A 25295-nucleotide genomic window follows, 5' to 3' on the forward strand; every position below is an offset into this window, starting at 1 on the left:
CCATGATGTCAAGCAAAGAGGCACTGAGTTTGAAGGTAGGCCTTGAAATATATCCACAAGTACACATCCAATTGACTCAAATAATATCAATTAGCCTATCAGAAACTTCTAAAGCCATGACATAATTTTCTGGAATTCTCCAAGCTGTTTCAAGGCACAGTCAACTTAGTGTATGTAAACTTCTGACCCACTGGAATTGTGATACAGTGGAATAATCTGTCTGTAAACAATTGTTGGAAAAATTAGATGTCCTAACCGACTTGCCAAAACTATAGTTTGTTAACAAGAAATTTGTGGAGTGGTTGAAAAACAAGTTTTAATGACTCCAACCTAAGTGTATGTAAACTTCCGAGTTCAACTGTATGCTTTGATTGAAACAAAATACAAGAAAGGCTAATTGTTTGTTAACATCATCTGCTCAGATTCTTTCACAAACAGTCATTCAAGAAGATCGAAATGCATAGTCTATTTCCATGAAATTGATTGAGATCAATCAAATGACTGGCATGCACATGCAGTTTCACCGGTAAAACATGAATAATTATCCTTCACGATTGACGTGATAATGGCCTGTTTTGAAATGAGGTATTCCTAACTTGGTGTTTGAGGTTATTAAAAATATAACATTTTCTTGAGACAATATGTGTGGCAATAGGCAGACGTTGCAATTGGAGGATGCATTTTATACATATGTTATAACACGGTTCTCCAACCCTGTTCCTGGAGAACTACCATCCTGTAGGTTTTCATTCCAACCCTAATCTAGCACACTTGATTCTAATACTTAGCTGGTTAATAAGATGAATCGGGTTAGTTACAACTGGGGTTGGAGTGAAACCTTACAGGATGGTAGCACCCCAGGGGCAGGGTTTGAGAATCCAGTAATGATAGGCTATTCAATAGGCTACATCTGTCAGTACAAACTTTGATTGAGTAAATTATGACATAATTTACATTTTTTCCATTCCTCACCCCCAAAAAGAGCACTACACCACTGCAAGTAAGATCTATGGTAGGTCTGTAGTCGGTGGTGTCTGTATGCCGCATGTGTTCCCCGCTGGCTTCATCCATCTAAGCAAAAGCCAAAATGCAACCATCCCGTGCTCATTACGAACAGGGTAAATAAAGGACCTTGAATGACAGCACCATGGACAACTCCTTTCACTCGGAGACTTCGGGGGCTGTTTTGATCAGATTATTTTACTGAGCCAGCATTGCAATCCAATGCATGTACGATTTATGCAATAAACTGAGATATATTGCGACGCTGTACATTTTTGGGGGGGTGCACAACAGAAGGCTATAATACAGGACTGGTAAAGGCCCAGTGCACTATAGTGAAACAAAAGATTTTGCCCGCACTATAGACACTATATTGATCTGCTAATACAGGACTAGTAAAGCCCCAGTGCACTACATTTGCAGAAAAAACATAATAAAAATATATAAAACATTTTATTCAGATTTTTCAGGGGGTGCTGCAGCACCTTCTGCTCCTCTACTTCCCGCGGCTATGCCCTCTGTAGCGCGTTGCGGTCAGATGCTGATCAGTTGCCAAAAACAGGAGGGGACTGGGCATTCATCCTTGAGGGGCGTGTTGAGGTTCAGCGTGGCAGATGTGTTGTTGCCTACCCTCACCACCTAGATGCAGTTAAACTTCGATGATAGTCAATGCATTGTATCATGTTTGAAACAAATGGAGAATTGAATTAATGTATTGCCAAATCTCCACTGTTTATAATATGCCTGAAGGAAAGTGCATTCTAATTGCCACAAGAGTAGATGATCCTCACACCTCCCACACAGACATGAACAAATATTGTGAAATATACAAGTCAATCATTAAGACAAGCTATCAGACATTACTTAGCAGGTGTAAGCTGCTCAATTTGCAGAACAGTTGAATTATTTCAACTTAATCCAAAATACATAATCAAAGTTAACCTTGGCTCAGCACAATGCACAACCAGGCATGCAAATAATGAACTGAAATTCCACACTGAAAACCGGTCCTAAAAATACCCACAGATCAAATGTAACAACTTTGTATCCGGCTTGAAAGCACACTTTAGATGACGTTTCCTCCTTGAGAGTGGCATAGTAATCTCTGCCCTTGATTGAGTACAGTAGACTGAGGAACCAAAACAATGCGGACACTGCTCAACGTGACTGAGTAACCAGGAGCAGTGGCCCTACAGAGGAGGTACTTTACAACCCCCCCGCCCGAGAGGACATATAAACAGCTGAGCCTGTGAGTGCGTACACCTCTGCCCTCACTGCACCACCGCCCTCAGGCACCCGCCTGGCCCACACCACTGTGACCTGATCAAGTCTTCAGAGAGTGAGAAAGAAACTCTCTCAGGACTACTCAAAGAACTTTGAGAACAAGTTTTGCTGCATTTTATTTATTTATTGATCTACTTATTTGGTGAAATGGCATGCAGAACTTGCCTCTGGCTGCTAGGGACAGCATTTTTTACTTGCACAGTGCGCCTGGTTGTTGAGGGTACGGAGGTGGGAGCACCCCAGGGGTCGCACCCGGAGCCAGGGGTGGTGGGATCAAATCACAGCCAGGCTGGAGGGGGCCATGGGTCCAGCATCTCAGGGATACAAATCGTGACCTTTAAGTGGCACCATGTGGAAGCCCCCTACCTCATCGCCTTATGGATACTTGTGGCTGGGGTATCCAAGATGGGTATGTATACATAAAGGGATGCGATCAGCTCCAATGGCCTATCTATCAGACATTGGTGTCTAATTTCAATTCAGTACTAATGAAAATTATGCAGAATTATTGTTTTAATTCAGTGTTTTAAATCTTTAGGAAGAGTTTTTCAACAGGAGACCCAGATTGTACTCAGGCTCCACTTTGGAAAGTTATTTCATAATTTAGAATATTGTTAGACACAAACTGCTATGTCAGAGAATATACTGTGGAGTTAGTATCAGACAAAATGATGCTGGCAGACAGATATGTGACTACATTTCCCAATTGAGTGTTATGTACCATTTACAATATTGACTTTTTGTACATTTCATAAAAGTACAGGTTCAGAGCATCAAAATTGTATATCATACACTGCAGTTGGCGAAATATGGGAAAGTTATGCCTATTTGAAATGTGATTAACTTGTTATTCCAGAAAATCCACCTGAAAATGTCCCTCTTGCTGGAGAGCTCTTTTTTGAGTATGCCCATTCAGCATCGTTCATACCCTTTTCAGCCTTAGCCCCAACCATCTCCCCCATTTGAGTCTTCACGTGAGGCCATGTGCTAAACCGAGTGATTAAGGTAGTGTAGAAAACAAGTGGTGAAAGTAGTAGCCTATAAAAAGGAAATTCTCTAGGTAAAAATACACTTTATCTAGTCCTTGGCCTATATCCAAACACGTTGTTCTTCATATTGTCTCTAGTAAACACAATGTATATCCAATCAAACCACCCCCCAGACTCATCTACCGTAGCTAAGTGGATGGGTCTCTATTGTCTAGACTTGTTCACATGTTCATGAAACACAGTAGATGGCCATATCACACCCAAACACACCTGGCTAAGTTTATGGGTCATGTTATCATCTGGCTAAGTGGACTCTTTTGTTTAGACATGTAGCAAGCTAACTAGCTAAACATATTTATGTACCACAATCCCAACCCATACAGTTTAGTAATACAAACGGTTTGTCATACACTTAGCCAGCCACCATGCATGAAATAATGCAGAATTAATATGCAGGTAAAGCTAACCAATCATCTAGCTAACAGTAGGCTACTGTATAACTAGCAATGCAAACAGATTTCTGACAAAATGAGATGATTTATAATGTTAGCTGGCATTAGCTACCAAGCAACTAGCTAGCTAGGTTTAATGTTGACTAGCTAGCTAGCCAGCCAGCTAATGTTCGCTAGCTAGCAAACAGTATTAAACAATGTTCAATATTCCAAGAATCATTACATCTTTCTTTGTCTCTGTCATGGATGCTGTGTTTGCCCTTTATTTGTAGATGTAATCCAGTGAGAGTTGTTTTTTACAAGAGCCTTCTGAGTAATCTTTTCATCTCTCTCCACATTTGCAATCAAACTTCCACATTTTGTCCATCTCCTTCTCATACTCTACTTCTACTGGGCATTACACTGAGTTCAAAACTTGGTCCACTTCTTCTGTGACAACAACACTGTTGATGTGTCATCACAAAACTCTGCGATGTCTGGTGCAATGACAATGTTGTTATTTGTTGTCACCCAAGTCAAAGATTTCTTAATCATCTGATTCCTTTTCAGAGTCTAGGAAAGTCAGCCCGTCGTCCTCCAGAAAGTAGTCCATCACAACATTCTCCCACTGAGCTTTGTTGATAGTGCCTGCTAAATTCAGGGCAGCAATGTTGTTGAGAGCTGTAGCAACACGTTTGCAGTTGTCCATTGCTATTATCTTTAAAAAAAAATCAGTGTAGACTACTGACAGTTGTGAAGAGAGCACGACTACTTATTTCCCCCCTCAAGAGACTGAAAAGATTTGGCATGGGTCCCCAGATCCTCAAAGTTACACAGCTGCACCATCGAGAGCGTCCTGACCGGTACATCACTGGGGCCAAGCTCCCTGCCATCCAGGACCTATATACTAGGAGGTGTCAGAAGAAGGCCCAAAGAATTGTGAAAGACTTCAGTCACCCAAGTCATAGACTGTTCTCTCTGCTACCGCATGGCAAGCAATACAAGTCTAGGTCCAAAAGGCTCCTTAACTTCATTGGGATAGGGGGCAGTATTTTCACGTCCGGATGAAAAGCGTGCCCAAAGTAAACTGCCTGATTCTCAGGCCCAGAAGCTAGGATATGCATATAATTTGGTAGATTTAGATAGAAAACACTCTAAAGTTTCTAAAACTGTTAGAACTATGTCTGTGAGTATAACAGAACTTATTTGGCAGGCGAAACACCGAGGACAAACCATCCAGGAAAAAAATTCAATATGATTTCTATGAGAAACTATATTTATGAGGAACCTGGTTCCAGTTCCTATGGCTTCGACTAGATGTCAACAGTCTTTAGAAATTGGTTGATGTTTTTCTTTTGAGAAATGAAGAAGTAGGGCTGTTCATTGTGAGTGTCAAGCCAAGTGGACTCTTCTGTTTGGTGCGCATGACCAGGAGCTCGCTCCACGTTGTTTTTATCCGCTATTGAACACAGTATATTCCGTCTTAAATTTTATTGATTATTTACGTTTTAGGATATCTAAGGTTGGATTAGGAACATTGTTTGAAATGTTTGGACCAAGTTAACAGGTAATTTATTAGATACTTTGTAGTCATGTTGGGTGAGTTGGAACCGGTGTATTTCTGAATCAAACGCGCCAAATAAATGGACATTTTGGGGATATAAAGAAGGAATCTATCGAACAAAAGGACCATTTGTGATGTTTCTGGGACCTTTTGGAGTGCCAACAGAAGAAGATCTTCAAAGGTAAGGCATTTTTTATATCGCTATTTCTGACTTTCGTGTCGCACCTGCCTGGTTGAAATATGTTTTTCATGTGTTGGTATGCGGGGCGCTGTCCTCAGATAATCGCATGGTTTTCTTTCGCCGTAAAGCCTTTTTGAAATCTGACATGGTGGCTGGATTAACAACAAGTTAAGCTTTGTTTTGATGTATTGCACTTGTGATTTTATGAAAGTTAAATATTTATAGTAATTTAATTTGAATTTGGCGCTCTGCAATTTCACTGGATGTTGTCGAGGTGATCCGAAAGAAGTTAACAGCTTCTTCCTACAAGCCATAAGACTGCTGAACAATTAATCAAATGGCCACCCGGACTATTTATATTGCCTCCCCCACAAACACACTTTACCCCTGCCTACATGTACAAATTACCTTGACAAACCTGTACCCCCGCACATTGACTCCGTACCGGTACCCCCTGTGGCCTCGTTATTGTTATTTTATTGTGTTACTTTTTATAAAACAATTTACTTTCATTTATTGAGTAAATATTTTCTTAACTCTATTTCTTGAACTGCATTGTTGGATTAGGGCTTGTAAGTAAGCATTTCACGTTAAGGTCTACAACTGCACAAGTGACAAATAAAATTTGATTTGATCAGGGAAGCCTACATTGCCTTCAGACTTTCTCCACATTTTGTTACGTTACAGCCTTATTCTAAAATAGATTAAAAAAATAAAAATACTCAGCAATCTACACACAATACCCAATAAAGACAAAGTAAAAACAGGTTTTTAGAAATTTTTGCAAATGTATTAAACATAAAAAACATAAATACCTTATTTACATACATGTAAGTATTCAGATCCTTTGCTATGAGACTCAGAATTGAGCTCAGGTGCATCCTGTTTCCATTGATCATCCTTGAGATGGTTCTACAACTTGATTGGAGTCCACCTGTGGTAAATTCAATTGATTGGACATGATTTGGAAAGGCACAGAACTCTCTATATAAGGTCCGACAGTTGACAGTGCATGTCAGAGCAAAAACCAAGCCAAGAGGTTGAGGGACCTGTCGGTAGAGCTCCGAGACAAGATTGTGTTGCGGCACAGATCTGAGGAAGCGTACCAAAACATTTCTGCAGCATAGAAGGTCCCCAAAAATTATGTGGCCTCGATCATTCTTAAATGGAAGAAGTTTGGAAACACCAAGACTCTTCCTAGAGGTGGCTGCCCGGCCAAACTGAGCAATCGGGGGAGAAGGGCCTTGGTCAGGGAAGTGATCATGAACCCGATGGTCACTCTGACAGAGCTCTAAAGTTCCTCTGTGGAGATGGGAGAACCTTCCAGAAGGACAACCATCTCTGCAGCACTCCACCAATCAGGCCATTATGTTAGTGGCAAGACGGAAGCCACTCCTCAGTAAAAGGCACATGACAGCCCGCTTGGAGTTTGCCAAAAGGCACATGAAGACTCACAGACTATGAGAAACAAGATTCTCTGGTCTGATGAAACCAAGATTGAACTCTTTGGCCTGAATGCCAAGCGTCACGTCTGGAGGAAACCTGGCACCATCCCTACGGTGAAGCATGGTGGTGGCAGCATCATGCTGTGGGGATGTTTTTCAGCGGCAGGGACTGGGAGACTAGTCAGGATCGAGGAAAAGATTAACGGTGTTAAGTACAGAGAGATCCTTGATGAAAACCTGCTCCAGAGCGCTCAGGACAGAAGACTGGGGCGAAGGTTCACCTTCCAACAGGACAAAGATCCAAAGCACACAGCCAAGACAACGCAGGAGTGGCTTCGGGACATGTCTCTGAATGTCCTTGAGTGGGGTAGCCAGAGCCCAGACTTGAACCCGATCGAACATCTCTGGAGCGACTTGAAAATAGCTGTGCAGCAACGCTCTGCATCCAACCTGACAGAGCTTGAAAGGATCTGCAGAGAAGAATGGGAGAAACTCCCCAAATATAGATGTGCCAAGCTTGTAGCTTCATACCCAAGAAGACTCAAGGCTGTAATTGGTGCCAAATGTGCTTCAACAAGGTACTGAGTAAAGGATCTGAATACTTATGTATTTCAGTTTATTTTTTATTTTTATTATGAGCAAAAATGTCAAAATCCTCTGTTTTTGCTTTGTCATTTTGGGGTATTGTGGGTAGATTGATGAGGGGGGGGGAAATAATTAAATACATTTTAGAATAAGGCTGTAACATAACAATATGTGGAAAAAGTAAAGGGGTCTGAATACTTTCCAAAGGCACTGTATAGACAGTAGCCTGTGGTATGGCAGACCAATTAATCAGGACTCATCGCTCGGCATGACCAGCCCCAACATTATCACAGCCAATCAAGGCTAGACAGAAATAATTATTTTTCTCAGTGAGAGAAAAACTAAGCTCGTAATTTAACATTTTTATTCATATTTACAGATCACGTACAAGTACGGCACATGAAAGTTCACATGTTCAAGAAGGCATTTCTGCCCCCCAAAATAAAATACAAATTCAAACGTCTCTCCTGTGAATTAGGAACATCCGTCTTGTGCCTCACTTGAGAGATCAAGACACATATGGATGATGAAAGTTTTAGCGTCTTTCTTTGTGGCCTGGATTCAAGTGAATTAAAGAATTTGTTCTTAGATTCTGACCTTCAAAGTATTAAATTATGGAATAATCAGAGTCCCAGTTGACTTTAAAAAGTACAATATTCATAGAAACAACCAATGTTGGCATACAGTGGCAAGAAAAAGTATGTGAACCTTTTGGAATTACCTGGATTTCTGCATAAATTAGTCATACAATTTGATCTGATCTTCATCTTAGTCACAACAATAGACAAACATAGTGTGCTTAAGCTAATAACACACACATTATAGTATTTTTCTTGTCTATATTGAATAATTTAAAGATTCACAGTGTAGGTTGGAAAAAGTATGTGAACCCCTAGGCTAATGACTTCTCCAAAAGCTCATTGGAGTCAGGAGTCAGCTAACCTGGAGTCCAATCAATGAGACGAGATTGGAGATGTTGGTTAAAGCTGCCTTGCCCTATTAAAAAACTCACACAATTTGTGTTCACTATTCACAAGAAGCATTGCCTGATGTGAACCGTGCCCTGAACAAAAGAGATCTCAGAAGACCTAAGATTAAAAATTGTTGATTTGCATAAAGCTGGAAAGGGTTACAAAAGTATCTGTAAAAGCCTTGATGTTCACGGTAAGACAAATAGTCTATAAATGGAAAAAGTTCAGCACTGTTGCTACTCTCCCTAGGAGTGGCCGTCCTGCAAAGATGACTGCAAGAGCACAACACAGAACTCTCAATGAGGTTACGAAGAATCCTAGAGTGTCAGCTAAAGAAATCTTTGGAACATGCTAACATCTCTGTTGACGAGTTTACGATACATAAAACACAAAATAAGAATGGTGTTCATGGGAGGACACCACGGAAGAAGCCACTGCTGTCCAAAAAAAACATTGCTGAACGTCTGAAGTTTGCAGAAAGCACCTGGATGTTCCACAGCGCTACTGGCAAAATATTCTGTGGACAGATTAAACTAAAGTTGAGTTGTTTGGAAGGAACACACAACACTCTGTGTGGAGAGAAAAAGACACAGCACACGAACAACAAAACCTCATCTCAACTGTAAAATATGGTGGAGGGAGCATCATGGTTTGGGGCTGCTTTGCTGCTTGCTATCTTCGACGGAAAAATGAATTCCCATGTTTATTCTTTTGCAGGAGAATATCAGGCTATCTGTCCGCCAATTGAAGCTCAACAGAAGTGGGGTGACGCAACAGGACAACGACCCAAAACACAGAAGTAAATCAACAACAGAATGGCTTCAACAGAAGAAAATACGCCTTCTGGAGTGGCCCAGTCAGAGTCCTAACCACAACCCGATTTAAAATGCAGCGGCATGACCTCGAGTGGTTCACCAGACATCCTAAGAATATTGCTGAACTGAAACAGTTTTGTAAAGATGAATGGTCCAAAATTCCTCCTGACCGTTGTGCAGGTCTGATCTGCAACTACAGAAAATGTTTGGTTGAGTTTATTGCTGCCAAAGGAGGGTCAACCAGTTATTAAATCCAAGGGTTCACATATTTTCCCACCGTACACTGTGAATGTTTACACAGTGTATTCAATAAATACATGAAAATGTATAATTGTTTGTGTGTTATTAGTTTAAGCAGACTGTATTTGTATATTTTTGTGACATAGATGAAGATCAGATCAAATTTTATGACCAATTTATGCAGAAATCCAGGTAATTCCAAAGGGTTCACATACTTTTTCTTGCCACTGTATACTGTGTATGTAAGACCGTAGGACTAAGAGGGGAAGAATAGGATTTGAGGTCAATTTTAAACACCAGACTGATCAAAGGTACTAGGCAATACCATCCCTCTAGTGAGAACAAAATCTGTCTTTTGTGTAGCATTTGTGCCACAAATAGGCCCAACATAACGCTACTACTGTCTGGTAACTGTAGCCTTTGTCAGTGTTATCAAGGCAACACACTGTTCTCCCGACTAAGTGCTTTTAGCGTTTTACCCAAGTTCATGGGATATATTAAGACATTCCATAGATAACTGTTCAGAAATGTTGACAATGGTTTTTGAGTAGGTGTGAATATGGCATCTTCTTACATACAGTACTTTTTATTCTCAAGGCCAATCACTGTGCTTCAGACAGGAACAGTGCTTATGTCCAAAACAGTGCCAAACAAGTTGAACATTTAGAAGGGAAGAAAAAGCTGACAAAGAAGAGCAAATGGTGAACAAAAATGCATGTTTTATTCAGTTAAAAGTTTCTCCAAACAAGTGAAGAATCCTTTACTCAAAGATACTTTTCTAAGAGTTCGTCTGGAATGGGTTCAATCCATGTAACTAACCAATAACCATAAATGTCACAAAGGAAAAATCCTTTGAACAACAGCTTATCTATTTGTTTACTTAACATTTAACTAATTTATCCCAGATCCGGAGTGTTGGGTATACATCACTTGAGTATAAGTAACACATAAAATGGATTATAACTCTCCCAACAGCTTTTGCAACTTCCTAAATATTTTATTTTCACAGCCAAGGTCCTCGAGGATAAATAAACAGAATAGTAAAGGAGAATCTAAACTTAATCTTTAATTGAGCTTTCAGCAGTCAAGAGCAACATGTAGCCTGAAACACCTCAGCAGAATATACAACCCTGAGGTACCGGAAAGATACAACCCTCAGCACTGTGGGTGGATGACAAATCCAGATGTTGCTGTGCATTGTCAGTGAATATCTCCACATTCAGATACAGAAGAAGTAATCTGAATTAGTAGAATCTGATAAAACATTTATGACTTCTGAGAAATCCCTGCCTCATGCCACTTATCCAGAATGTGAGTGAGTGATGAGCACATTTATAATGGTACGCTGCCAATTAATCATACTCCAGGGTTCAAAACATTTTCTCAGTCATCCGAAATGGTTGATCATTTACAAACGTCATATCCTCACACATTTTAATCTCTTTGCTTTACCGTTTAGTTAGGGATTTGAGTTTCAGCACCTTCCTGTGTGTGAAGCCCAAGAAAGTTGTCAAGAAGGAACAGATGTCAATGTCTGACTCCCTAGTATCCTGTGGGCATCTTGATCCCGTTATTACCCAAGGATCAACAAAGTGTAGGGAGGCCAGACCCTGTATTCATAAAGTGTCTCAGAGAATGTGTTCTGATCTAGGATCAGGTCCTCCCAGTCCATGTATGCATATTCAGTGGGATCTTAAAGGCAAAACTAAATTGAGCCTAAATCAGCACTCCTACTCTGAGACGCTTTATGAACACAACCCCAGGGATCAAGAACGTGTAAGGTTGACTGAACTTATTACCTTATTACGCTCAAATAGTGCCAGCGACTCGGCCCTGAAAAGTTGATGTTGACTTCAGAGGTTTGCCAGACAGTGAGCAGAGCACAAGCGCCATAAACTCTCTGAGGCATCATTGGAGTAATGAAGCAGGAATTATTGACTGGGTTGGTACCTGAGACATTTTATGGTTCAGGTCTGTTTGACTTGGCTCGGCTGCACCTGAATCTACCAAAATTATCCCTGTAATCTTTTCTACTCGCTGACACTCTTTGGCTCTCATTTCCTCTACGTATCTCTGACTTTGTCTCTTGTCTCTCTCTGTTCCCCAACAGTGGTTGAGCTGAACCACAGCCTGACCAGTGTGATCCCGGAGAGCGCCCTCCTCATCCTCATCGGTTGGATCCTGGGCGGCATCATCTACGGGGCAGGCAAGATGCAGACCTTCACCCTGACACCCACCGTCTTCTTCTTCTACCTGCTGCCCCAAGTCATCCTGGACGCGGGCTACTTCATGCCCAACAAGCTGTTCTTCAGCAACATGGGCGCCATCCTGGTTTACGCTGTGATTGGCACCTGCTGGAACGCTGCCACTGTGGGTCTCGGCCTCTGGGGGTGCTGGTTGGGCGGGGCCATGGGTAAGGCAGCCAACATGTTTGTCCCAAATGACACCCCATTCACTATACAGTAGTACACTTCTTTTGACCAGGGGGCCCTGGTAAAAAGTAGTGACTCTACAGGGAATAGGCTGTCATTTGGAACTGGCCCGACCAAAGCTTGAACTGATGATTGAAACTGGTATTTGTGAGGTCCTCAATCAGCAAGTTAACGGGTAAGGTAGTTTTAAGGTCTGAGATCATTACACCTTTCACTCTGGGCCTCTGCAGGTGATATCGACATTGGTCTCCTTCAGTTCCTGTTGTTTGGGAGTCTAATTGCTGCTGTGGACCCCGTGGCTGTAATTGCCGTGTTTGAGGAGGTCCATGTCAACGAGGTCCTGTTCATCATGGTGTTTGGGGAGTCCCTCCTCAACGATGGTGTCACAGTGGTTCGTCTCACATTTTCATCCTCATTCAACATTATTAGGCCACGTCCCAAATGACACCCAATTGGTGTGTCTCTGGTCAAAAGAAGTTCAATATGTAGACTAAGAATAGGGTGCCATTTAGGCCGCTGATTTAATGTTTACACGAAAGTTTTTTTGCCCACAAAATGTACTCAACTTTTGAAATCTGTTGCTTTAGTGACCTTTTTCATTGCAAACATATACCCTATAAGTAAAGTACAAAGGCAATACACAAACTGCATTCCAAGGCAGGGCTCCTTGGCTGAACTGCATGCGTCAGTCATGTGCTTCACTCAGAGAATGCTGTCCGTTTGTACATAACAACATAAATCACATACAAATAGACCAGGAATAATTATGTTTGTCCAATGGATAGATTACACCATTTATTCCATTGATTGTAACACAATAAAGCAGGGGATTCAAACTTTTTCAGCAGGGACCCCCTTTTTTTGCCATCATTTCTGGGGATGCTCATTTTTTTCTGGCGACACAACCCCACCCAAAATCTAATTACACAACTTAAATTCAGTAAATTTTTCAAATAACATTAACAAATAACCTTCAATTCACTGCATTTTCAGCTTTCTAGGAGAACCAATACATACATTTACTCAATACAATTACATTTTTCAAATGATCTTTCTCAATAGCGTTTGTATATTGTCCCATATATTATATATATATATATAGTTCCCCCCTCCAAAATAAAAAATAAAGTTGCAATTATTTTTTTTAAATTCCCACCCCACTGCAATTCCACGACACGGACTTTGAACACCACTGCATTAAATAACATACTGTTCTATTGATTTGGTTGCATTTGGTTCCCTAACCTCCCCAGCTCCTCAGTGACCGGTCATCTTTATGTCCATGTTCCCTCAGGTGTTGTTCAATGTGTTTGATGCATTCGTGTCGCTGGGAGGGGCAGAAATCGATGCTGTAGAGATCATTAAAGGCATAAGTATGTAAGATCCGCACACTTTTTGCATCCCAAATTACTGTTTCCCTATTAAGTGCACTATATAGGGAATAGGGTGCCATTTGGGATGCACATTTTCAGCGTTGGATTCAAATGGCCAAATGCCAAGTCATTAACAACCCTGTCGTGTAATCAATAGTGACAACTTCTTGTGCCATCTTGAAGCTAACTGAAAGGGTAATGCAACAAGCAGTAGATTCTATAATCTGTTTAACTAAAATGTTATGTATTCATGAAATAATCAATATCTTTGTTCACTGTTTGCCTCTCCATATGTCCGTCTTCCTCTTTCGCACTCTCATTCTCTCCCTCTACCATGTGTAGTCTCGTTCTTCGTGGTGGCATTCGGAGGCTCTCTGGTTGGTATTATCTTTGCTCTGCTGATCTCGCTCCTGACCAGATGCACAAAGAACATCCAGATCATCGAGCCAGGCTTCATCTTCATCCTGGGCTACCTCTCCTACCTGACAGCTGAGATGCTCTCGCTATCCGCTATCCTGTCGTAAGTGCTTCTGAGTGTTATGTTGATTTATTAGGCCAACAATACCCTTTCTGTAAAGGGATGTTCTATTCAAAACACAACCTAACATGATTTTTCCACTTGGCTGTAATCGATTTGGATACGTATTTCAGTTACTTAGTACAGTGCATCCAGAAAGTATTCAGACCCCTTTACTTTTTCCACCTTTTTTATGTTACAGCCGTATTCTAAAATGGATTAAACATTTTTATCAATCGACACACAATACACAGGTTTGTAGAAATTTTTTGCACATCCATTAAAAATAAAAAACAGAAATACCTTATTTACATAAGTATTCAGACCCTTTGCCATGAGACTCGAAATTGAGCTCAGTTTCATCCTGTTTCCATTGATCATCCTTGAGATGTTTCTGGAACTTGATTGGAGTCTACCTGTGGTAAATTCAATTGATTGGACATACTTTGGAAAGGCACACACCTGTCTATATATGGTCCCCCAGTTGACAGTGCATGACAGACCAAAAACCAAGCCATGGTGTCGAAGGAATTATCCGTAGAGCTCCGAGACAGGATTGTGTTGAGGCACAGATCTGGGGAAGGGTACCAAAACATTACTGCAGCATTGAAGGTCCCCAAGAACACAGTGGCCTCCATCATTCTTAAATTGAAGAAGTTTCAAAGCATCAAGACTCTTCCTAGAGCTGGCCGCCCAGCCAAACTGAGCAATCAGGGGAGAAGGGCCTTGGTCAAAGAACCCGATGGTCACTCTGACAGAGCTCCAGAGTTCCTCTGTGGAGATGGGAGAAACTTCCATGAAGACAACCATCTCTGCAGCACTCCACCAATCATTCCTTTCTGGTAGAGTGGCCAGAAGGATGCCACTCCTCAGTAAAAGGCACATGACAGCCCGCTTGGAGTTTGCCAAAAGGCAACTGCAGGACTCTCAGACCATGAGAAACAAGATTCTCTGGTCTGATGAAACCAAGATTGAACTCTTTGGCCTGAATAACAAGAGTCATGCCTGGAGGAAACCTGGCACCATCCCAAAGATGAAGCATGGGTGTGGCAGCATCATGCTGTGGGGATGTTTTTCAGAGGCAGGGACTGGGTGACTAGTCAGAATTGAGGGAAAGATGAATGGAGCAAAGTACAGAGAGATCCTCGATGAAAACCTGCTCCAGAGCGGGTTCATGATCTAACAGGACAACGACCCTAAGCACCAAGCCAAGACAACACAGGAGTGGCATCAGGACTCTGAATGTCCTTGAGTGGCCCAGCGAGAGCCTGGACTTGAACTTGATCGAACATTTCTGGAGAGACCTGAAAATAGCTGTGCAGCTACGCTCCCCATCCAACCTGACAGAGCTTTAGAGGATCTGCAGAGAAGAATGGGAGAAACTCCCTAAGTACAGGTGTAGCAAGCTTGTAGCGTCATACCCAGGAAGACTCGAGGTTGAAATCGCTGTCAAAGGTGCTTCAACAAAGTACTGAGAAATGATCTGAATACTTACACTACCGTTCAAACGTTTTAGAACACCTACTTATTCAATGGTTTTTCTTTATTTTTACTATTTTCTACTTTGTAGAATAAGACATTAAAACTATGAAATAACACATATGGAATCATGTAGTAACCAAAGTGTTAAACAAATCAAAATATATTTGAGATTCTTCAAATAGCCACCATTTGCCTTGATGACAGCTTTGCACACTCTTGGCATTCTCTCAACCTGCTTCACCTAGAATGCTTTTCCAACAGTCTTGAAGGAGTTCCCACATATGCTGAGCACTTGTTGGCTGCTTTTCCTTCACTCTGCGGTCCGACTCATCCCAAACCATCTCAATTTGGTTGAGGTCGCGGAATTGTGGAGTCCAGGACATCTGATGCATCTACCGTTTTTTTTTTTTTTTACATACATCTGCAAACATTTCTAAAAACCTATTTTGGCTTTGTCATCATGGGGTATTGTGTGTAGATTTATGATGGGGGAAAAAACGATTAAATCCATTTTAGAATAAGGCTGTAAGATAACAAAATGTGGAAAAAGTCAAGTGGTCTGAATGCACTGTGTGTACAGTATGAGCCTTATAGATGATTATGGTCCATAATCTCTGGGCCCTCTACTCACCATGAAATACGATCCCTTTGCCTGCTGTGCCATAGGATCGTGTTTTGTGGCATCTGCTGTCAGAAGTATATCAATGCCAACATGGATGAATGTTCGGTCACCACAGTACGATACGTCATGAAGGTGTTCGCCAATGGCTCAGAGACCATCATCTTTGTCTTCCTCGGCATCTCGGCCATAGATCCAGCTATATGGGTGTGGAACACAGGCTTCATCCTCCTCACACTGCTCTTCATCTTTGTGTTCAGGTTCATAGGTATGTTTAGTATGATTTTGTGAGATCACTGGTGATTCTATTTCACTCAATCTTCATAGGATGAACAATATTGTAGTTTTGAAGCTTATGGCTGATTATAAACTTGCAATCCCTGTGTGTGTAGCTCAATATTTTACTCAAAGATTCTCGTTCAAGGCTTCACATTACCAGCACTAACACTCTGTGTGTGTATGTATGTTTGTGTGTTTATATCACAGGGGTCTTTCTCCTTACCTGGATTCTGAACAAGTACCGACTGGTTCCCTTAGAGTTCATTGATCAGGTGGTGATGAGCTACGGTGGCCTACGAGGGGCAGTTGCCTATGGCCTTGTGGCCATGCTGGATGAGAATAAGTTCAAAGAGAAGAATTTGATGGTCAGCACCACCCTCATAGTGGTGTACTTCACTGTCATGCTGCAGGTAAAATGGCTCATTTAAATGTAAAACTTCAGTCCATTGCGATTTCATTAGTTGTGTAAACAGTTTTCTTCCATAGTGTAATATGTCTTGACTTGAATAGACTGGTATATGTTAATTACCAGTTTACTATATATTCTTCTTCTTTGTTGCAGGGAATAACCATGAAACCACTGGTCACCTGGCTGAAAGTGAAGAGAGCAGCCGTGACAGAACTCACACTAGCTGAAAAAATACAGAATAGGGTAATATTTGGTTAGAAGTCTTTGTTGTTCATCAACCCGAGAATCAGATAACTAACCATACATCTCTCTTATAAATCCACAAAGTAAAGTTTCACCTTTTGTTGTGTCAGATCTTCAGGGTCAGATCACAAAAGTCAAAACCCACCTCCAATATAGCTGAACCCTTATTTTACAAGGCATCAACCATTTAATCTAACAGTGTTGAAATTGGTTGACCTAAATATATTCTTGACAAAATAAATCCATGACTCACCATTCTTTTTTATTTGTTCAGACCTTTGACCACATGCTTGTCGCCATAGAGGACATTTCTGGACAAATAGGACATAACTACATGAGAGACAAGTATTTGGACACTAACATCACATTATCAACTTCAATAAGTTATTATCATATTATAAGTACAGTTTGAATTAATATATCACATACCATACCTTGAAAGACAGAACGTTAGCACAGAATTTGATCCTTTTCCTATCTTCTCGTATCCTTCTAAGGTGGCATAACTTTGAGGAGAGGTGGTTGTGCTGGCTCTTGATGAAGCCCTCTGCCAGGAAATCTCGTGACTACATATTCAACATCTTCCACCAGCTCAACCTCAAGGATGCCATGAGCTATGTAAAGGAGGTAAGAGCAACTCACAAGGTCAGGGAAAGCCATGACAACTTAATACTGTATTTACAAACACAATACATTGACCACCAAGATCACTGATCTACAGTAACATTAACAAATAAAGAAATTGGATGGCAGACCATGAAGTCTTCTTATGCTCCCACCATAGGGAGAACGCAGAGGCTCATTGGCGTTCGTTCGGAATGAAACCAAGGCCGATGTGGATTTCAATAAGAAGTTTCGTGCCAGTTTCTCTGAGATTATGCCTGACATCATGGCAGATAATATGGGACCGGATCATGTTCCACTCTCCTCTATCTTGTAAGCAACCTTTCCTGACTTTAGGGTTCTGGTCAAAAGTAGTGCACTAAATAGGTACTAGAGTGTCATTTGGGATGCTGTCTAAAACACATGCATCATTAACTTTGGTTGGCAGACATATAAACTGAAACCCTTTTTTCATTCTATGGCAACTATAAATGCATACCATCACAGGGAACTGTTTCATTGGAAGATGCAGGATGACTAGCATAAACATTACTTATCTACGAGAAACACACCTGCTAGTACTTCCTTTAGGTTTTATTTATTCACAGCAAAGAAAATATGCGAAAGACAAAACAGTACAGATTTAAAAAAAAAAATGGTAGTGAGGTTGGAAGCCCAAAAGGACTTATAATGAAACCACACCTCAAATATAAGTACAAAAAAAAAGTTTGTTCAATCAGTTAAACAAAGCATATTAATTATAATTGTACATGATATACTCAGTACACAGTAAAAACTATGTTGGACTATGAGTGTGTGCATGTGTGAGTTAGGCTACAAGTAGGGGATTATTGGGTAGTTTGGTTCATTAGGCTGACCCCCAGTTTTCTCTTGAAGTTATTGAGGGATGATGAGGTTTTGGCAATATGACGATAAGAATTCCAGAGTATGGTACCTCTGCATCTGATAGAGAATTGACTATGTGAGCGGCGGCATTTGGGTAGGAGGAAGGTTATCACAGTGTCTTGTGTTATATAGATTGATTTCAGAATGAACCTGGAAGAATCCATTGAAGGGTTTAGGTAAACTGTCTGGGAGATATGAGTATTTGTAGATGAAAGTGCATAATTGGCGTACATTCATGTCGTAAATAGACAAGATATTGAGTTTCTTAAACAAAGGTGCAGTTGGAGCCAGGTAATTAGAGGAGGTGGCTAGTCTTGCAAATGTATTTTGAGTGTAGAGTAACTGGTGTAGGTAGGAGGCATATGTACTGGCCCTGACAATATTACAGTAAATGAGATATGGGTAAATAAGCTATAGTATAGAGTTAGGAAGCAAGCCTGATCAACCAAACCACTAATCTTTCTGATGATACCAACAGATTTCATCACTTTGCTACAGACACATTGAATATGGTCTTTCCAGGATAACTTTTCATCAATTAGAACTCTGAGGAATCTAGTGGATGTGACTTGTTCTATTTCATTCCAACCAGTTGAGATTATGGCGCTTTTAAAAAGAAAATTACTATTTCTTATTCTTACTAGTGAATACAATAAAGTTGGATTTTTTTTACATTCAAATATAATTTGTTTATCTGGAACCATTCATAAAATGTGGCCATACCTGAGTTAGCTTCATTAATTAGTGAATCAAAATTATTGTGTGATAAAATCAGATTGGTATCATCAGCAAAGAGAATGGGAAGCACGGTAGAAGACACAGCAGGAAGGTCATTGACATAGATTAGGAACAACAAAAGGTCCAATTATCGAACCCTGTGAGACACCACAGGATATCGTGGCCCTGGTAGATGCCCAGTCGTTTGCATGAACAAATTGTTCTCTATCATGAACATAACTATATAATCAAATATATGTATAATCATGAAAACTATAATAATGCAATTTACAAAGTAATATTTCATGATTAACCGTGTCAAACACTTTTGATAAATCAAATAATATGCCAAGAGCGTATTCATTGTTAATAAGGGCTGTAAATATTATTTTCTACAAGTTGCAAAAGAGACATATCTGTGTAGTTTTTACAAACACCATACAGTGTTAATTTAAATGTTTTAACATTCTCTTAGACACCAAATGTTCTAGGATTTTTGAAAAACATGGTAGTACAGATATTGGACAAAAATTTGTAAAAGATCTTGGATCCACAGATTTATATGAGATAACTTTGGCAATGTTCAAATCTTTAGGAACAATACCAGTTTGCATAGATTTGGTGAAGATATACATTAGAGGCTCAGTAATTGAGGAAGACACTAATTTCACCAAAGAGGCACCAATCTCATCATGACCGGATGCTGATATCTTTAAGTTACCAATTACCTCCACCGCCTCCATTACATCAGGAAGCAGAGAAGGGAAATGTCCCTTCAACGTAATCCAAGGGATTACCATCAGTTTTCTAAATGTTCTTTGACAGAGAGGAACCCACATTCACAAAAATGTTATTAAATAACATCAGGATCACTATAGGTCTTATTTCCAACAAAAGATGGAATAGTTGTAGATGTATTTTTCTTATCCAACAGTTGATCTATGATTTTCCAAGTTTACTTTATATTATTGAAGAATTCTTGGAATTTGTTAGTAAAATATATTTTGGGGGGTATCCGAAGTAGGTGAGTAGATTTGTTCTTATACTTTTTATAATTTGCAGAATTCAGGAGAGAGGGATTTGTGATTTGTCATCTTATCTGGATCCCAATTAGCTGATGCCATGATGACATCTAATCTTTCTAATAGTTTTAAGTAACTACTATTGGTATAGTAACTACTATTATTATACCACCAAATATGATGATTCAAAATAGAAACAAAAGCATACAGTAGCAAAAGCATGGTTAGTAGACACTAACTTTTTGTAGAGTGAGATCCTTCTCCTTGCTCCTCAATGTACTGTAACACTTGAAATACTGTAGGTCTGGTACGTTTTCAGTGTCTGCCCTCCAGTGGTCAGCTAAACAACAACAGTGTATATTTATATTTCTTCCCTTCTAGACAGGACATTGTGCCCTCTGTCTGCCTGGACATGCATGAGCAGGACCTGGAAATGAGGGAGTCAGAGGACTTTAATGCACACCATCTACTGCAGCAGCACTTGTACAGAGGCAGGAAACAGGTATTAGATCACTCAAAAATCTCAGGGGCGGTTTCCCGGACATCGATTAAGCCTTGTCCTGGACTTAAAAGCAAACTAAAAGGAGAATCTCAGGATTAGGCTTAATCTGTGTCTAAAACACCCCTCAATGTTGAGCAATTATTTTAGCACCAAATCACTTATCATTAGTTTGCCACTGTCACTGGTTGCTTGTTTCATCGTATTAGTTTGTGTGCCAACAGGCCAGTTGTAATCCTTTTACCTTTTCTTTTTGTTGATACTGTACTCAAAGGGAAATTCCAATCTTTGGGAGTAAATATATGGGGATTCTGTCTCAAGCATCTCCTGCATCTTGTCAATCCACAATCAGCCATACACAGATTAAGATGGTCAGTTACCCTGTTCTCTTCCTCTCATTCCCTCAACAGCACAGACACAGGTACAGTCGGAGCCACCTCGAAACCAACAAGGATGAGAATGAGGTGCAAGAGATCTTCCAGAGAACAATGAGAAGCCGTCTAGAGTCATTCAAGTCAGCCAAAATGGGTGTCGCCCCTGCCAAGAAGATCCAAACCAAGCATCAAAAGAAAGATAAACCACAAAAGGTCAGGGGTGAAGGCACTTTTTCCCCCTTCCTCCGTGTCCGACCTCATAGCCATCCTCTTATAGGCAATGTAATGTGTATGTTGTGTAATTTCATGTTATGTCATTTTCAGATGCCAAATGGAAACTCCACGGATAAAAGTAAAAACCATCCTTATGGGGATAAAGGTACTTGCTCTTTGCTTTTCACTTCTCTTTTGCATTACATTTTTTTTATTTTTTTCACCTTTATTTAACCAGGTAGGCTAGTTGAGAACAAGTTCTCATTTACAACTGCGACCTGGCCAAGATAAAGCATAGCAGTGTGAACAGACAACAACACAGAGTTACACATGGAGTAAACAATAAACAAGTCAATAACATAGTAGGAAAAAAAAAAGAAAAAAAAGAGAATCTATATACAATGTGTGCAAAGGTTAAGGGGGGGAAAAGATTAGGCTGATTACATTTGCTTTCTGCCATTTGGGTTTAGATACCTCTGCATTAACCTAACGTAACAGGCGTAAAAGAAATGGCTCAAACTAGATCCCCCACATTTTGGTCTTGATGAGAATAAAACCTTTTCGGGGGAGGTTCTCTTCTGCACTGTTCATCCAATCCAGTAAATGTGGAGGTGTTAAGATGGAGTGTCACCTTGTTAACGTCCAAAAACAGAAGTCGAGTCTAGGCCTGTGGCAGTCATGAAAGTTTTTCAGATGGTTATTTTCATACAAAAGACTGCTGCTGATGCCCGCCTTTTGGAACATCTACATTTAAAAAAGGCAAATAAATCAATGTAATGTACACCATCACAATGAATCCATTATTTATTTTAGGTAGGTCTAAAGAAACATTATGATAAAAATGTATTTCAGAAGAACAGAATATGGAGTTGGCCTGCTGTATGTTATCTGACTACGTGCCTTGCCATAAGCTTGTTCATTTAGCGGAGGCTGCTGAGGGGAGGACGGCTCATAATATTGGCTGAAACAAGAGCCAATGGAATGGTATCAAACACATGGAAACCATGTATTTGATACCATTCCACTGATACCGGTCCAGCCATTACCACAAGCCCGTCCTCCCCAATTAAGGGGCCACCAACCTTCTGTGGTATGCATAATAATACAGTCCCACTCAAAGGCGATTAGTAGAATTTGTTTAATTTTGGAGAATAGGCTAGACCAATTATTTACCAAAGACATCGTTAATAAGTTTAAAAAATATGTTTTTCTGCCCTGTGTAATATGCGGTAGGCTATGTACTGTATAACGGCACAATCATTATTTTAAAAATAAAATTCGTTCTGGGCTCATATTGGCCTATGCGTATGGATAAGCTCTAATATGCGGATGCGTGTTTTGAATTAATCATCACCTTAGAAAGCGCTGTCGATTTCATTGTTAGGATTTGAAACATCATCCACAGCGACCATGTTTTTCACTCAGTTTCAACCTGTTGTTGAACTTATTTCTTCAAATTGATCAATCAGTGAGGTGAGTGTTTTAAAAGCACAATACTATTTTGATAACTGTTTGATGTGATTTTCAATTGCATTTGCATTGAAGTCAGGGTGGTTAGAGCACGTGTTAAACTCATTCCATGGAGCACCGAGTGTCTGCAGGTTTTCACACCTCCCTTGGACTTGATGAATTAAGGTCACTGATTAGTAAGGAACTCCCTTCACCTGGTTGTCTAGGTCTTAATTGAAAGGAAAAAACAAAAACCAACAGACACTAGGCTCTCCATGGAATGAGTTTGACACCCATGGGTTATATGGACATTAGAGCCCTGCGTGTCAGGTCGCTAATGAGTTGGGTACTACCAAGCATGTCCAGAGTGCATAAGAGGAGATTACCCCTATTCAACGGTCAAGTGTAATTTTACTGCAGTCATGACTCATGACCGCCGGTCTGTTGGTAATACTGTCACTGCAACAGCCCTAGTCTCATCACAGGCTCTCGCTTCCATTTCCCCTGAATACCAGAACATACGGTTGTTGACACCCCGCAGAGGCTACCCCTGCATAAATGAACAACATCATTACATTGTTTTCTGATTGGCTGTTTCGCTCTGCCTCCAGATTTGGAGTTTTCTGAAGGAGACTGTGGCTCTGGTGGCGAGGCTGCTGGCGATTTATTCCCCATGAGGGCCTATGGAGTAGAAGGTAAGTCTTCTTCACATCTATTCAAGACTAATGAAACCAACCAATTTAAACATGCCAAACCCACACTAAAACCCTTTAGTTACTAACACTAATCGCACCTCAGAGACCTTTCAGTCAGTTTATATCAATTCCATTAATTCTATCCCTCCTGGTGTAGCTGGAATAGTGAACCCAGCCTTCATGGCAGAGATGGACCCCATGGACAACATGCAACAGATGCAGCAGATCCCACATGTAGCACTTCTTCCACAAACCTTGAACTCCTTTGACCCCTAACCCTGGGTCCAGGTCGTGACCCCAGTTGCCAAAGAATCAAACATTGCACCTGCTCTTTGACAAAACATTTACTAGGGCATGTTTTCTTTGCTGTGCAGTTGTTTAATCGTAGTTCTGTATCCCCAGACAAAACATTCCAGGTCCAGTAACCCTTGTGCTCTCCAAATAAGGCTTTCAGTCTTGACTGAGCTCTTCCCTCTTCTTAGTGTATGTTTGGTTGTAGGTTAGGTTTTTTAAAGTAAAGGGAACTGTGCTGTATATAACTCCATCGTAACACACGAAGATCATCATGAGACCAAAACCAAATAAGAATGTTGGACATTTGACCTTGCCATCCAAATCCATGGTAAATTCTGACCCAGTTTACCTGACAAAACCAATCCCTCAAACAATCCAGGCTTTGACTGGCTTGCTCACATCCCATGTAGGCTGACAAAGGTCAGTCACACTTTATTTGGATAGTCCCATATAGATGATCTACGGCTGGTCATATTATTTACATTTTAGTCATTTAGCAGACGCTCTTATCCAGAGCAAGTTACAGAGTTACAGTGCATTCATCTTCAAAACGCTAGGAGGGACAAGCACATATCACAGGCATAGCAAGTACATTTTTCCTCAGTAAAGTAGGGTGGGTGTCAGAAGGGGGGAAGGAGAAAAGTATCTAAGTGCCATCCGCATAGCAATGATAGGAGAGACCATGTGAGGATATGAAGGAGCTCCTCCTGACCGGCTTAGCTGTCCACAGCCCTGTTCTGTAAACTTGCAATGAGTCACTCAGCCATGGAGCAGGAGGGGAGGGCTGAGCCGGCTGGGAGGAAAGGGGACAGTGCGAGTCATAAGATGCGGAAAGGGAGGAGGGTAGGGCTGAAGAGGCAGAATCAGGAGACAGGAGAGAGAAGGATTTAGCAGAAGGGAGAGATGGTAGAAGAGGAGAGAGAGAGAGAGAGCGAAGACCATGACCATCTGGGTAGGGGCTGAATGGCTAGGTTTGGAGAAGAGTGAGACCGAAAAGGAAACAAAGAAGTGATCAGATACCTGGAGGGGGGTTGCAGTGAGATTAGTAGGCGAACAGCCTCTAGTAAAAATGAGGTCAAGCATATTGCCTGCCTTGTGAGTGAGAGGGGACTGGGAAAGGGTGAGGTCAGAAGAGGCAAGGAGGGGAAAGAAAGAGTTGGAAAGAAAGAAATCGAAGGCAGATGTCGGGGAGGTTGAAGTCGCCAAGTACGAAGAACGGTGAGTCATCACCAGGAAAACACCATATTAAGGTGTCAAGCTCATTGAGGAACTCTCCAAGGGCACCTGCAGGGGATAGATGACAACAATGTTAAGCTTGAGTGGACAAGTGACAGTGACAGCATGGAATTCAAATGAGAACAGGTGATTGAGGGAGAAAATAGAAGATTTCCACTTAGGAGAAATGAGTAGCCCTGTGCCACCATCGCAATGACCAGATGCTCTGAGACTATGAGAGAAAACATAGTCAGATGAAGAGAGAGCAGCTGGAGTAGCAGTGTTCTCTGGGGTGATTCATGTCTCTGTCAGGGCCGAAAAGTCAATGGACTGAAGTGTACCATAAGCTGAAATGAACTTGGCGTTCTTGACTGTAGATCGGCAGTTCCAAAAGCTGCCAGAGACCAGGAATTCCACATGGATTGCGCGCACAAGGTACACTAAATT

The 25295-nt window shown here is 40.9% G+C and overlaps 1 protein-coding gene across 1 annotated transcript; it reads left to right on the plus strand.

Annotated features, from left to right (window-relative positions):
• The first annotated feature begins 2433 nt into the window (after positions 1-2433).
• Positions 2434-23630, plus strand: LOC120065611 (sodium/hydrogen exchanger 3-like). Its single transcript, XM_039016670.1, has 16 exons — positions 2434-2695; positions 11618-11920; positions 12170-12330; positions 13234-13312; positions 13655-13832; positions 15978-16198; positions 16417-16619; positions 16772-16861; positions 17136-17206; positions 17359-17488; positions 17646-17797; positions 20491-20611; positions 21019-21195; positions 21307-21361; positions 23256-23339; positions 23497-23630. The coding sequence occupies exons 1-16, from the start codon at positions 2434-2436 to the stop codon at positions 23613-23615; spliced, it is 2406 nt and encodes an 801-aa protein (XP_038872598.1). The 3' UTR covers positions 23616-23630.
• Positions 23631-25295: the final 1665 nt, after the last annotated feature.

The sequence above is a fragment of the Salvelinus namaycush genome, chromosome 20, assembly GCF_016432855.1.
Source record: "Salvelinus namaycush isolate Seneca chromosome 20, SaNama_1.0, whole genome shotgun sequence".
Lineage (NCBI taxonomy): Eukaryota > Metazoa > Chordata > Actinopteri > Salmoniformes > Salmonidae > Salvelinus > Salvelinus namaycush.

Coding starts and splice junctions, on each gene's coding strand:
- LOC120065611 (XM_039016670.1), top strand. CDS start 2,434: ATGGCATGCAGAACTTGCCTCTGGCTGCTAGGGACAGCATTTTTTACT. Junction 12,331..13,233: donor TCAACGATGGTGTCACAGTG/GTTCGTCTCACA, acceptor ATGTTCCCTCAG/GTGTTGTTCAATGTGTTTGA. Junction 13,833..15,977: donor TCGCTATCCGCTATCCTGTC/GTAAGTGCTTCT, acceptor GCTGTGCCATAG/GATCGTGTTTTGTGGCATCT.